Below are 11813 nucleotides of genomic sequence, written 5' to 3' on the forward strand. Positions count from 1 at the left end.
GTAAGTGACTTGCCCAAGACAAAAAGTGGCAGAGTTAGGATTTGAACACAGACACATCGCTCCTTTCAATGAACCACACTGTCTATACTTCTTCAAAACACTCAAAACATACTTGATGTGAATTACCCAGGTACTTCAAGGATTTGTGATTTTGCTGACCTGGGTGGACCCTTCACCAACTCTCCTACACTTAGTGGCTGAAACAAAACAACTGGCAAGCAAATGAGTAAAGACTTCCGGAAGTCCACTGACAAGGCGGGTTTGAAGGCTTTCCTGCTCGGTAGGACCCTCGAGAGCTTGCTTTCTCCTGGCACTGCCTGTGAAGAATCTCCTTATCAAGGCGAAGCACAGCAATTGACCATCGATCAGTATGTACTTGATTTGATTTAGCACTAAATTTTAAATAAATTCTTGTTGATCGATTGATCAAACGAACCAAACTGCTAAACTTCCCTAAATGTAATGAATTTTGCAAATCTGAGCGCGCCGTATTAAGCTAAGCTATTGCTGTTACCGGGTGGACACCACCTGTAGGGGCTCTAAAATCTAATTTTAAGCCTTCTGAGGGCTCATGTGCATTTCTCTTGCAGCCGGCCAAGCATCCTCCCAAGAACAAAGCAGTCATCGCACCAAGAAAGCTTTCTGAGGAGGCCTTGTTCACAGCCCAGTCACTGGGCGCCATGGGAAGCGGACAGCGGGCACAGGGGGCAGCGCGCGGGCAGCGGCAGCAGCACTGGCAGCACACTTCCGGCAGCTGCAGGGTCGGCGGCGGCGGCAGCTTCACGCTTGGGCCACCGGGGCGGGTAAGGTGTGAACCTGAGGAGCTGGGCGGGCACCTTTGCCGGAGCTCCCCTCGATTTACAAAGAAAGGGAAAGGCTCGGCTGCCCTCGGTCACCGGGCTGCCCTCCCGGCCGACGGTGCGACGCCCCCGTGGAGCTCGCTGCGAGCCGACCTTGGGGGAATTCCTCTTGGGCCTGGGCCTGGGGACGTTATCCCTGGACACCAGCCCCGAAGGCCGCACGCCTCGTCCCGGGGCTCTGTGGAACTGACTGCTGGCCACACATCCTTCGCCTCGGTCGCTGTGGGGTTGTAACTGCAAGAGCAGGGCCATCTTGTAATTACGGTGTTACCCGGGAAGGGGCTTGGTCACGTTGCGTCGCCCCCTCGACCGCCCGCCGGCTCTCGGCTCCAGGCAGCTTCGCTAGGCCTTGGTAACCGACCACGTTGCCATGGTTAAAAGTGATTGTTCCTCGAGAATCTCCCGTTAAGGGAAAGGTTCGAGTAGGGAGCATGCGCACTCGCATCCTGACGTACGTCGATGTGTGTCCGCGACAGGGGGCGTGGTCTTTGTCGGAGCGGGAGGGGGAAAGCCGGAGGAACAACTTTCCGGGCGTGCGCAGTCCACCCGGCGACGGCGATTCTGTCCTAGCAGTGGGGCCTGCGGATGCGGAGATGGGCGCCGCTACTGCCGAAGCGGATCGGACTCTGTTTGTGGGCAACCTCGACATTAAAGTGACGGAGGAGCTGCTCTTCGAGCTTTTCCACCAGGTAAGGGGCTGGGATCAGCCCCCTTACCCTGCTCTTTCGCTTTCCCCGCCCCTCGCCCGCGAAGGCCTCAGCCCTACGGTCTTGGCTGGCGCCGCCTTCGCGCGTGCGTACTGGGGGCCTTTTGACCCGAGGTGGGGAGGGTCGGGGTGTCTTGGCCTTGAGCCAGAAAGAAGTCTTGCCTTTGATTTCTAAAGGGTGGGAGCAGCGTCCTAAAGAGTGAAGTTCTCGGGAATTGTGCTAGGGGTAGGGGGGATGGCATAGAGCCGCTGTTTTAAGGAGCTAGAGGGACCTCGAACTTTGATCCCGGCGGAAAAGACCCACGCCTGTCGGTCATGACCCTCCGGGGTTTTTGGTCTTTGACCACCTGTTAACCAATAAGATTGGACTTTTTAAAAGTTTCTTCGTTCGGTAGCTGCTTCACTTCTCACTTGGTTTGCTTGCACCTCCCAAGGGGCGTGTGGTGGAGTGGGGAAGAGAGCACTGGACATGAAGTCCTGGGAGGCCTAGGATTGAATTTTAACTCGAGTGCTTATTAAGCCCTGTAATTGCAGGCAGTTCTCCTAACCTTAGTTTCCTCATCCGAAAAATGGGGATAATAATATGAATGGTTGTGAGGAAGGTGCTTTGTAACCGTTTTAAGGTGGCTACATAGATGCAGGTTTTGTTACAGCTAGCCAAAATCCTTTTCCGATAATGGGAAGTTACAACCTATGCCGGTTAATAAAAGTTTGGACTATGAGGTACAAGCGTAGAAATTTTATTTTGAAATCACATCACTTATTGCCTCCTCTGGAAACTTATTATCATGTTTTGCATTCCAAGGATCATTAACTTAAAGAACGCATACTAGAGGTATCTAGAGTCCAATACCTTCATTTTTACAGATGAGGAAACAGGCCCTGAGAGGTTAAGTGACGTAAGAGGTTAAGTCACACAGGTAGTAAGCAGCTGAGCTGGAATTCAAATCCAGGTCCTCTGACTACGAATCCAGTATTTCTTCCACAACACTGCTTTGAGGTACTGGATATTTAAACCCCTCTAGAGGCAAACTGTACTTTCCACTAGCAACACTAAGTGGAGTAAGCTATAATGCATTGATGGGTTTTCTGTGTGAGCCCCTCCAAATGAATTAGCTTTCTTTGTAGTAATAATCATGAGTTCTCCCCGCAGTTGAAATGCATGTGCTATATATTTTTTATATGGATAGAAATGGTTACGTAAGCATTTTCTTCCATTTTTAAAATTTACTTTATTTTTGTTCTTTACAACAGAAACATTTTTCAGAAGTTGCTTCATTTAACTTTAACTTTATTTTATTTTATTATATTTTTTTATTTGCAGGCAGGTCCTGTAATAAAAGTTAAAATTCCAAAGGATAAAGATGGTAAACCAAAGCAGTTTGCATTTGTGAATTTCAAACATGAAGAATCTGTTCCTTATGGAATGAATCTACTTAATGGAATAAAACTTTTTGGAAGGCCCATCAAAATTCAGTTCAGATCAGGTATCTGTTAAATTTTATAGAATTTATTTTTAGGCAGAATAAAACAAATTTCATCTCATCTTTACAGTAGTGAAATTTAGAATTCCTAAGTAATGAGGGACAGTGACAACACAGATGATTAATATTATCTGTAATACTAAAAACTCAATTTATTCCTTTTCTTTAATAATGTTCTTAAAGATAAGAATTTCCCTTTGGTAGGAAAGCAAATGAACAAAGAAGTGTCAAAAAGACTTTAATAGTCAACCCTTGACTGATATTTCTATGAGTAGTCCTTCCAGACCTTAATCTTGTCTTTAGTGGCCATCCTGTGATTATGAGCTTCTTCTGCAAATCTAGTTTAGATTACGTAGGCATGTAGAATTCCTCCAATCCAGACATAAGATGTTCCCTGCCTGTATTTGAACCCTTTCCATTTTATAGCTCTCATTGAGGTCTTAGAACTGGAAGGGACATCAGAGAGCATCTAGTCTAACTCTCATTTTTTGGATGAGGGAACAAACTCCTGGCAAAGTTTTTATATTCATTTCTAATCCATGATGAGACATTAGTCTTAGGGCTTCAGTGAAGACAGTGACGATATCTAAATTAATTTGTGTGCTCTTTTCCTTTTATTCTTGAGTCGATGGGAAGCTTTAAATGTATTCTCTTGGAACTGCTTTTTCATATTGTTCATTTTTCTTTGTAATTTGTTCATATAGGTCACCCAAATTTCATGTTGGTATTTTGCATGCTACTTTTTCTACCAGCTGGTGTAGGAAAACATGAGTACCTCTTTTATTAAGAAATCTAGATTTTTATTTAAGTTCTCTTAACTTTAAGTGGTTGCATGTCTTTTCTTTGAAGGGAAAGAATCATCTTCAGGAAATTACTCTTTCTGGGCTTTATTTCTTTCCACAATTTATTTTTACAAATTATAATTGCTGGAGCTAGTAAGGAAGAACTTTTAGCTAATTGCTCTTATGTCTGCTTTGGCAATTGGAATATTGCAGTTTGATTGCATCTTTACCCACTGGGTATTAGTGTTATGTGTAACATTTTGTTTTGTTAATCTATTTCTTACTCTGATGAAACAGTAGAGTAGAATATTGAAATGCAAATTATTTCTAGTTTCTGAGATATTAAGGTTATACCAAACTTAACTTTTTGAAGTTGGATGACCTTGGAAAAAAAAAACCAAATTTCAAATATGTTTTCTTCAGGAAGTAGTCATGCTTCTCAGGAGGTTAGTTCATCATATTCCCAGCATAATCTTGGGAATGCAAGTCCATCTAGCATACCACAGTCTACTTCAGCTTCTAGCAGGTAAGAACTACCAGTTCTGGTTAATAAAATTGGTTTTCTGTTTTTTGTTTTGGTCCTCCTCCCCTCCCCCCAAAAACGATTAACATTAGATTGTAGTAGTGGTAACTAGGTCTTACTCATCTTAGTATCTTTCTCACTACCTAGCATAGTTTCTTATACATAGAAGGTAAATGTCTGTTGAATAAATGATAAATTGGTTTAACTTAGGGAATATTGGGCTTATTAGAATATTATTCTTGGAATCCATACTGTGAGACTCTTATAATTAGGTCTATTTGGTATTTAAGGAATTAAATATCCTTGGGTGACATCTATGATATGAATCAAATATTTAATGCCAAATTAAGTTTTATATTAAATTGTATTATACTGAAGCTTAAATATAATAAAGATTGAAGTTCTAGTAACACCTTAAAGTTTCTTAAGGTTTGCAAAACAATATGTGTACTATCACACTACAACAATTATCAGTCAACCAGCATTTATTCTCTACCTACTATGTAATAGATGCTGGGGATATGAAGAAAGGGAAAGTCTCTGAGAAGCTTACATAAATATATGAGGGAACTTTGGGAGGGAAGACCTTAGAAATTAGGGGTACACCAGAAAATGCTTCATGTAGAAGGGTGGGACTTACACTGAATATGGATGAAAATAAGTTTTAAGAAGTACAGATCATGAGAGGATGAATGGAGGCAGCCCAGAAATTCAGGAAGTGATTAGCACACATGCCCAGAGAAGAGAGAGTTATGTAGGAGGAACAACAAAAAGGTGGTTTGGCTCCTGCATGAAGCAGAGAAAGGTGTATTAAGGATATGCAGGTTGGTGCCAGGTTATGATTTCTTCCAAACAAAGAAGTTTACAATTTATTTTAGAGGCTGTAGGAAACCACTAGGATTTATCATAGAGGTGAGTGGCATGCTCAGAACAACACTTGAGGAAAATCACTTTGATAACTGTGGAGGGTGAATTGGAGAAGGGAGAGATTTGAGGTAGGGAGACCAAATAGGCTATTGCAATGGTCCATGCAAGAAGAGATGATAAGAATCTGAACTACAGTGGTGGTCTTGTGAATAGACAGAAGGGTTGGGGATAGAATTGGCAAGATTTTGGCAGCAGATTGCATGTGTGGAGTTAGGAATAAAGAATAATGCTGAAGTTGTGATGCTGGGTTAATTCTATAATAAAACCAAATTAGGTATTTATTTTTAAGTTACAAAGTTTTTCAAGTAACTCAAATTATATTCCTCACATCAAGTAATGTTACAAAAAGTTAAAAATATCTAAAAAACTTAGGACTAGAAGAATAACGTTTTTCCCTACTAGAAATAGGGAAGTTTGGAAGAGGGATAGGCTTGGGGAAAAAGATGGTGATTCATGATGAGTTTGAGGTGCCTATAGATATCCAATAGACATTTGGCGATGTGAGAGTGAAGCTCAATAGGGAGCCCAAGCCTTGAGGTATAGATCTGGGAATTATCTGCATAGAGATGATAGGACACCAGTTGAGAGGGTGAAGAGAAAGAAAAGGGCCCACGACAGAACTTTAGAGGTGTGAGATGGAAGATAATCTAGCAAAGGAGGTGGAAAAGAAGTGGTGAGACAGGAGGAAAACCAAGGGAGAACAGTGTCAAAAAAAACCCAGAGAAGAGAGAATATCCAGAAGAGGAGAGGGTCAGCAGTGTTAAATGCTGCAGAGAGGTAAAGTATAAGGATCGAGAAAAAGCCTTCAGATTTTGCAATTAAGAGATCATTGGTTTGCTGGCTTATGCTTATTTGTTTTGCTTGACTGTGCTTATTTGTTATAAGGGTTTTTTTTTTCTTTCTTGGATTTTATTGTAGGGGTTGGGAGATTGAGGGGGAGTAGCATTTGTAATGGTAAAGAAGGGCTATTGAAACATTTCTAAAAGTACATAGGAAGTAACAGAAGGACTGTTTTGAAAGTATTATGTGGAATGATGGACTTTTAAGGAAGCAGGTGGTACAAAATGGAGATTCACAGTTTTGAATAGAATATTTTGTATTGTTTATGGAAATACTATTTTTTGTGTTTAAGTTCATAATAAAATATAAGAACTTGGGGGGGGTCAGGTCTAGGGATTTGGGGATGTAGGGAATGGTAAGTGCATGGCCTATGCCCTCCATTCTTAATAATAACAATGATAATGATCTAGCATTGTACATATAGCACTATAAGCATTATAGATATCTCATTTTTATCCTTACGACAACCTGGGGAGGTAGGTGCTGTTATTATCTTCATTTTATAGATGAGGAAACTGAAAAAAACAGAGCTCAAGTGACTTGTCCAGTGTCATACAGCTAGTAAGTGAAGTGGAATCTGAACCAATGGCTTCCTGACTCCACGTCCATTGCTTTATCCACTATGCTACCTAGCTGCCTACTAGAGCACAAGGCAAAGTCCAGTACGGAGAGATTTGGGGGAAGAAGAGGAGACTGAATTTAGAGTTGGAAGGGACCTGAGAAAGTGTCTAGTCCAAACCACACCACCTCCACCCTTATTTTATAGGTGGGGAAATTGAGTCACAGAACAGTTAAGTCACAGGGTCACAGCTAGTAAGTGTCTGAGGAGGGATTTAGCTTCCATCCGAGTCCAATGCCATCTTTACTAGTCCTTGCTGAAGAGACAGAATAGTCTCTAAGAAGAACATGATAGAGATTCAGTTAGTGAGGATTAAAAGTATTGCCTTGCTGCAGTGAAGGCCCAGTTGAAATTAAGTGATATAAATTTGTAGTGGATCTGGTAAGTTTGGTTGCTTGACTTCCTTTCTTAAGCTCCCTTTGGCAGCTCCTGAGTAGGAGGGTAGGAGGTGGGTGTCAGGAATAATTCAGGTTTGGGGTTGGCTGGGTATGAGCGATGATTAGACAAGAGGGGGCAAGAAAGTTGAATTGGTTAACTGTAGGGTCTGTATTTCAAAGTGAGTAAAATGAAGTCATCAGGAGTGATGGCCTAAGAAAGTATGGAGGGGCATAGGGATTAGAGAGCCTGGTGAAGACACAGTATACGTTCAAAAGGGGTAAAAAAGCATAGGGAGAGATAGGAAGGCAGAAAGTTGTGATCAGAAAGGAATTTCAGAGTTTTTTAAAATGAAGTGAAACACTTCCAGGTCTGATAGTAAGAACAAGGTGGAAGGGAGGAGCTGAAGAGATTGAGGAACTAGAAGGTTAGGGTGTTTGAGTGAACATTAACATGTATGTCAAATTCCTTTAGTTTAAAAGCAAAAATTGGCACAGAGAGGAAGATTTTGTGAGACAGGTACTAAACCTAAAGAAAGGAGGGAGAATGACCTGTACAGTTCTGTAGAGAACAACCACCAGGACCTGAATTGGGTGATACATTTGGGTAGGGTGAATGTCAGAGAAAGAGAGGTTGCTGAATGATGATGGCAAATGGATAGTCTAGAAGTGGCAGCAGGAACCGAGTTATATTCAGATTCCCAAAAGAGCTGTGTCTAGAGGTGATATGAGAGAAGGTATAGAGAAGATGAATAGGGTTGTAGTGTCATCTGCAGGAAACCAGGTTTCTGAATTCCAGAAGAGCATAAAAGAGGTTTGCTAATTCTGGATCAGGGATTCTAGAGGGCACAGTGAAAGGAGTAAGTTGAACAGCACTGGGCCATGGGTGAGACGATTGGGGAGTTTGGGAATTAGATAACGGGAGGTGGGGATTGGGGAGGGAGATAGTTTACTTTTGGGCAGTGGGCAATTAGGAAAGTAGCAGATGATGGAAGTTTGTTAGCCATAGGGTTTCAGACTGAACAGAGGAGCAGAGGGTGGGGATAGTTCCGTGCTGGAGGTGACAGGTGAGTGTAACATTCATGGTTTCCACTCTACATTGGGGTGTTGGCAGGTCAGAGGTCCCATGTGCCCCACTTGTAAGTACTCACTAGTTTAGTTATTTTCTCTGATTTTTATTGGGCACTTCAGAAGGGTGTTTTAGAAAGTTGGTTGATATGTTTGGTGACATCAGCTGTTAAAATTGTTAACCCACCCTAACCCTTGAATTGATTATAATTTATATATTTAAGTTATGCACTGCATGTAGCAAGAGGGACAACCACTGGACAGCCCATATGCAGTTGTAAACACACTGTCAAGAAATCTGGAAGGCCTGAAGCATGGTGGGTGAATACACGTCTCCCCATTTTATGAAAAGAAATAGGAGTCACACAAAATGAAGAGGAATGGATGAGTTATAATCTGTGTCATTGGTGGGAGATCCCATTGAGATCACAGATCACCTGATAGAGGAAGCTTGGAAATAATGGGTTAGAGCTTCTAGAATCAAAGTCCTGTGTATATTGCTCCTTTGTATGAAATGATGAATTCTTTTTTTGAGTAGATACGAAAGGAATATGGATAACTTGACATCTGGATATAATTCTGCACAAATGCTACAGAGGTCTTTCTCATCTCCAGATAATCTTCAAAGACAGGCTGTGGTAAGCTGTTTTTATAATCTGAATTTTGTTAATCCACAAACTGGTTGTAGTTTAAATGTTCACAAAAAGTTGTATCATGAATTATTGTATTCATGTGTTTTCTCAAGTTGGAGAGTTAAAACTTTTTTTAGTTATTTCATAAATTTCATGACATTTAGTTAAATCAGTACACACACAGAGACATACATGTACATATATATATAAACATAATTTAGGATTGAAGAGCAGAACTGTATTTATTTTCCATTTGTTAACATAATTAACTATAACTCATAGCAACTTAGGCTTCTGTGCCACTTACTTCTTACATTTCTATTTTTCTTAATAGTATTACCATTCTCTGTCACCCAGTTTGAAAGCTTAGATTCCTCATTTCTTCTTTTATGTACCTTGCCTTCTATATCTAACCATTTATCGTAGTCTGTCAATTTTTCCCTTCAAAATTCCTAAAAAATTCTTGTATCTATTCCTTCCTTTACATTCCCACCCTCTGGTTTTGGCTTTCATTATCTTACACCTGCTATATTGCTGTAGTATCATAACTGATGATAAAGTCAATCCATCTTGCATATTATTGACATTATCTTAAACCATAGTTTATAGTGCCTTTACCTGTAGTCTATAGTTTCAGCTCCTTGTCTTGGCATTGTCTCCTTTACAGTCTGTCCCCAATCCAGGACATGTACACAAATATGATGTTCAGTGACACTTCTTTCCTCAGTGAGAAGTAATCTTTTTGTTCTGTACCTATTTGTTATACTTAGGCTGCTCAGTTTTATGTTGTAATATATTTGTATACATGTCTTAATTCCCCTTTGAGGTTTTATAAGCTCCTTTTGGACAGGTTCTTTCTTAGTCATCCTTTTATTTTTGTTAATGTACATAATTGGCACTTAAACATTTATTAAATGGACCATTTCAATTAGGATCATAACCTAAAATCTCTTTTGGCAGATATTTTGTATGGGCTTTGTTATTCCGTTGTGATGAATTATTTATCATATCTTTTTTTTATTTAATTTTTTTCTTTAAAATTTTTGTCCCCACAGATGAACAACGTTCTGTGGCAGCAGCAGGGATCATTCAGTGGGAAGTTTGTGCCTCAGCACTTGGATCAGCCTAGTTTTACACCCTCAGGGCAGCAGCATGGCCATTCATTTAACCTTTCTTCAAGCTCACAGTGGTGCCAGGATACACCAATGTCACAGAGAAAAACCAGGCAGAACTCACATCCCTACCAGTCAGATAGGCTGTATAGCCGTGAGCAGCGTTATGGGGATCATGGATCTGACCATCATTATAGAGGAAATAGAGATGATTCCTACTATGAAGAGAGGATCCATGATGGTTGGAGCCATGACTATGATAGCAGAAGAGAAAACAGTAGGGATGGAAAATGGCGCCCATCTCGGCACTAATAAGTATTGAGATGAACTTAAAAAAAAGGGGGATCAGATTAGACCCTTTTGGCTACGTTGATGTGGAAATGACTTCTTTGAAAAACTGTAGAAAACAGCTCTGAAAGTTGTTACATTTCCTTTTTAAAAATTTTTAACTTACCTGCAGTATAATACAGAGAGAGAAAAAAATGGTGGTTCCCGTTTTATTATATTAACAGCCTTTCACCTCAGGGTTTTATGAAGAGGAAAGGTTTTTTTGCAGAAAACAAAGTGCCACAACTCCTAATCATTGTAGTAAGTTTAGGAAAAGGGGTGGATTGTAAAGTTTGGTTGTATTATAAAGAAAATATTTTAATTATTTGTAACTTTTTGTAGTGTAACACAGTTGTCTTGGTAGTAAATCCTATTTTGGTGTGTGTGTGGTAGAATATACATCAAAGTTGATAGTCCAAAATGGCTATCTGTATTTTGTTATTAAACTGGAAAATATTACTTTTCAATGATCCATTTTACTGAAAATAGTATTCAGGCAGATATCCTTGTAAAATTTGGGGATAAATCATATTGGTTTAACTTTTGATAGAACTTAAATGAGTTCTGTAAAGTTTCTTTGAGTTTACCTGCATTGAATTACAGTGTGTGTTCATACATATACATCAGTAGATTTATTCTAAAAATTAAGAATTTTCATGAAATCATGTTTGATATGACTAAAAGATTACTCAGGAAGTATTAAATCTCTCCAAGGGTATTTTTTTTAACATTTAAAAGACCCTAATGATAATCACGTATACCCCCTTTTTCCCCCCCAGAAAGTTTTATCAGTGCATAAGATAAAGTGGTTATACATTTTATTGAAATATACTTTTGAGAGTGAGGAAAAGTCTCCCAGCCCTGCCTTCACTGCCTGAGTCACTTCAGTGCTTTTTCATTTTTAACATTTTTAAGTGCTCAGTGGATATGTAGGGGTGGTTTTTGTTTGTTTTTTGTTATGGGAACTGTACTTTGCTTGTCTATTTGATAAGCACTTGAGAGAACTTAGTCTTAAAAGTCATCAGATTTTAAGATCTTGTTTAATGAACAGTTTTTAGGTGTCAGAATTATACTGTTTCCATTTACATAAAAAAATAAACTTTTTGTAAAATCACATTTCTTCGAAAGTTTGGACTATTTTTGTTTACACAAGAACTGAGCCATTTCTTTCATATGTTGTTTCTTGTTATAAGACCTTTGCCAGGAAAAAGTTTTGTTATCTTGCCACTGAATTCGAGAAATTGCACATGAAAGATTAGGCCTGCCACTTTATTTCAGTTGCATACAGCAGTTAGTTGAAAGTTAAGGTTAATAATTTTAACTTAGTGTCTATTAGATATACCCTGAAATAAATGTCATATACTTTTTTAAACTTGGCTATTATTTAATCAATAATTCCAGCACTGTATACTAACTAAAAGATCATTTCTGCTCTCTAGGAGTTTAAGTGCAAGTGATTTTACTTTTCCAAATTTTCATATCATATAAAGCACTTTGTAAAACTTAGTATGTCAGCTATTGTCATCTGTGTAATGGAAAAATTTGGACCACATGTAGTA

The 11813-nt window shown here is 39.6% G+C and overlaps 1 protein-coding gene across 3 annotated transcripts; it reads left to right on the plus strand.

Annotated features, from left to right (window-relative positions):
* The first annotated feature begins 1372 nt into the window (after positions 1 to 1372).
* RBM7 (RNA binding motif protein 7) lies at positions 1373 to 11370 on the plus strand. 3 transcript variants are annotated; one of them, XM_027857521.1, is made up of 5 exons: positions 1373 to 1549; positions 2891 to 3053; positions 4256 to 4358; positions 8722 to 8821; positions 9871 to 11370. In XM_027857521.1, the coding sequence occupies exons 1-5, from the start codon at positions 1454 to 1456 to the stop codon at positions 10237 to 10239; spliced, it is 831 nt and encodes a 276-aa protein (XP_027713322.1). In that variant the 5' UTR covers positions 1373 to 1453; the 3' UTR covers positions 10240 to 11370. The 3 variants fall into 3 exon arrangements, with proteins under 3 accessions (XP_027713322.1, XP_027713324.1, XP_027713323.1); XM_027857523.1 differs by lacking the exons at positions 2891 to 3053; positions 4256 to 4358 and having other exon boundaries at positions 1462 to 1549; XM_027857522.1 differs by lacking the exons at positions 1373 to 1549; positions 4256 to 4358 and having other exon boundaries at positions 2965 to 3053.
* The last annotated feature ends 443 nt before the right edge of the window (positions 11371 to 11813 follow it).

The sequence above is a fragment of the Vombatus ursinus genome, unplaced genomic scaffold (assembly GCF_900497805.2).
Source record: "Vombatus ursinus unplaced genomic scaffold, bare-nosed wombat genome assembly UNPS02012156.1, whole genome shotgun sequence".
Lineage (NCBI taxonomy): Eukaryota > Metazoa > Chordata > Mammalia > Diprotodontia > Vombatidae > Vombatus > Vombatus ursinus.

Coding starts and splice junctions, on each gene's coding strand:
- RBM7 (XM_027857521.1), top strand. CDS start 1,454: ATGGGCGCCGCTACTGCCGAAGCGGATCGGACTCTGTTTGTGGGCAAC. Junction 1,550..2,890: donor TCTTCGAGCTTTTCCACCAG/GTAAGGGGCTGG, acceptor TTTTATTTGCAG/GCAGGTCCTGTAATAAAAGT. Junction 8,822..9,870: donor ATCTTCAAAGACAGGCTGTG/GTAAGCTGTTTT, acceptor TTGTCCCCACAG/ATGAACAACGTTCTGTGGCA.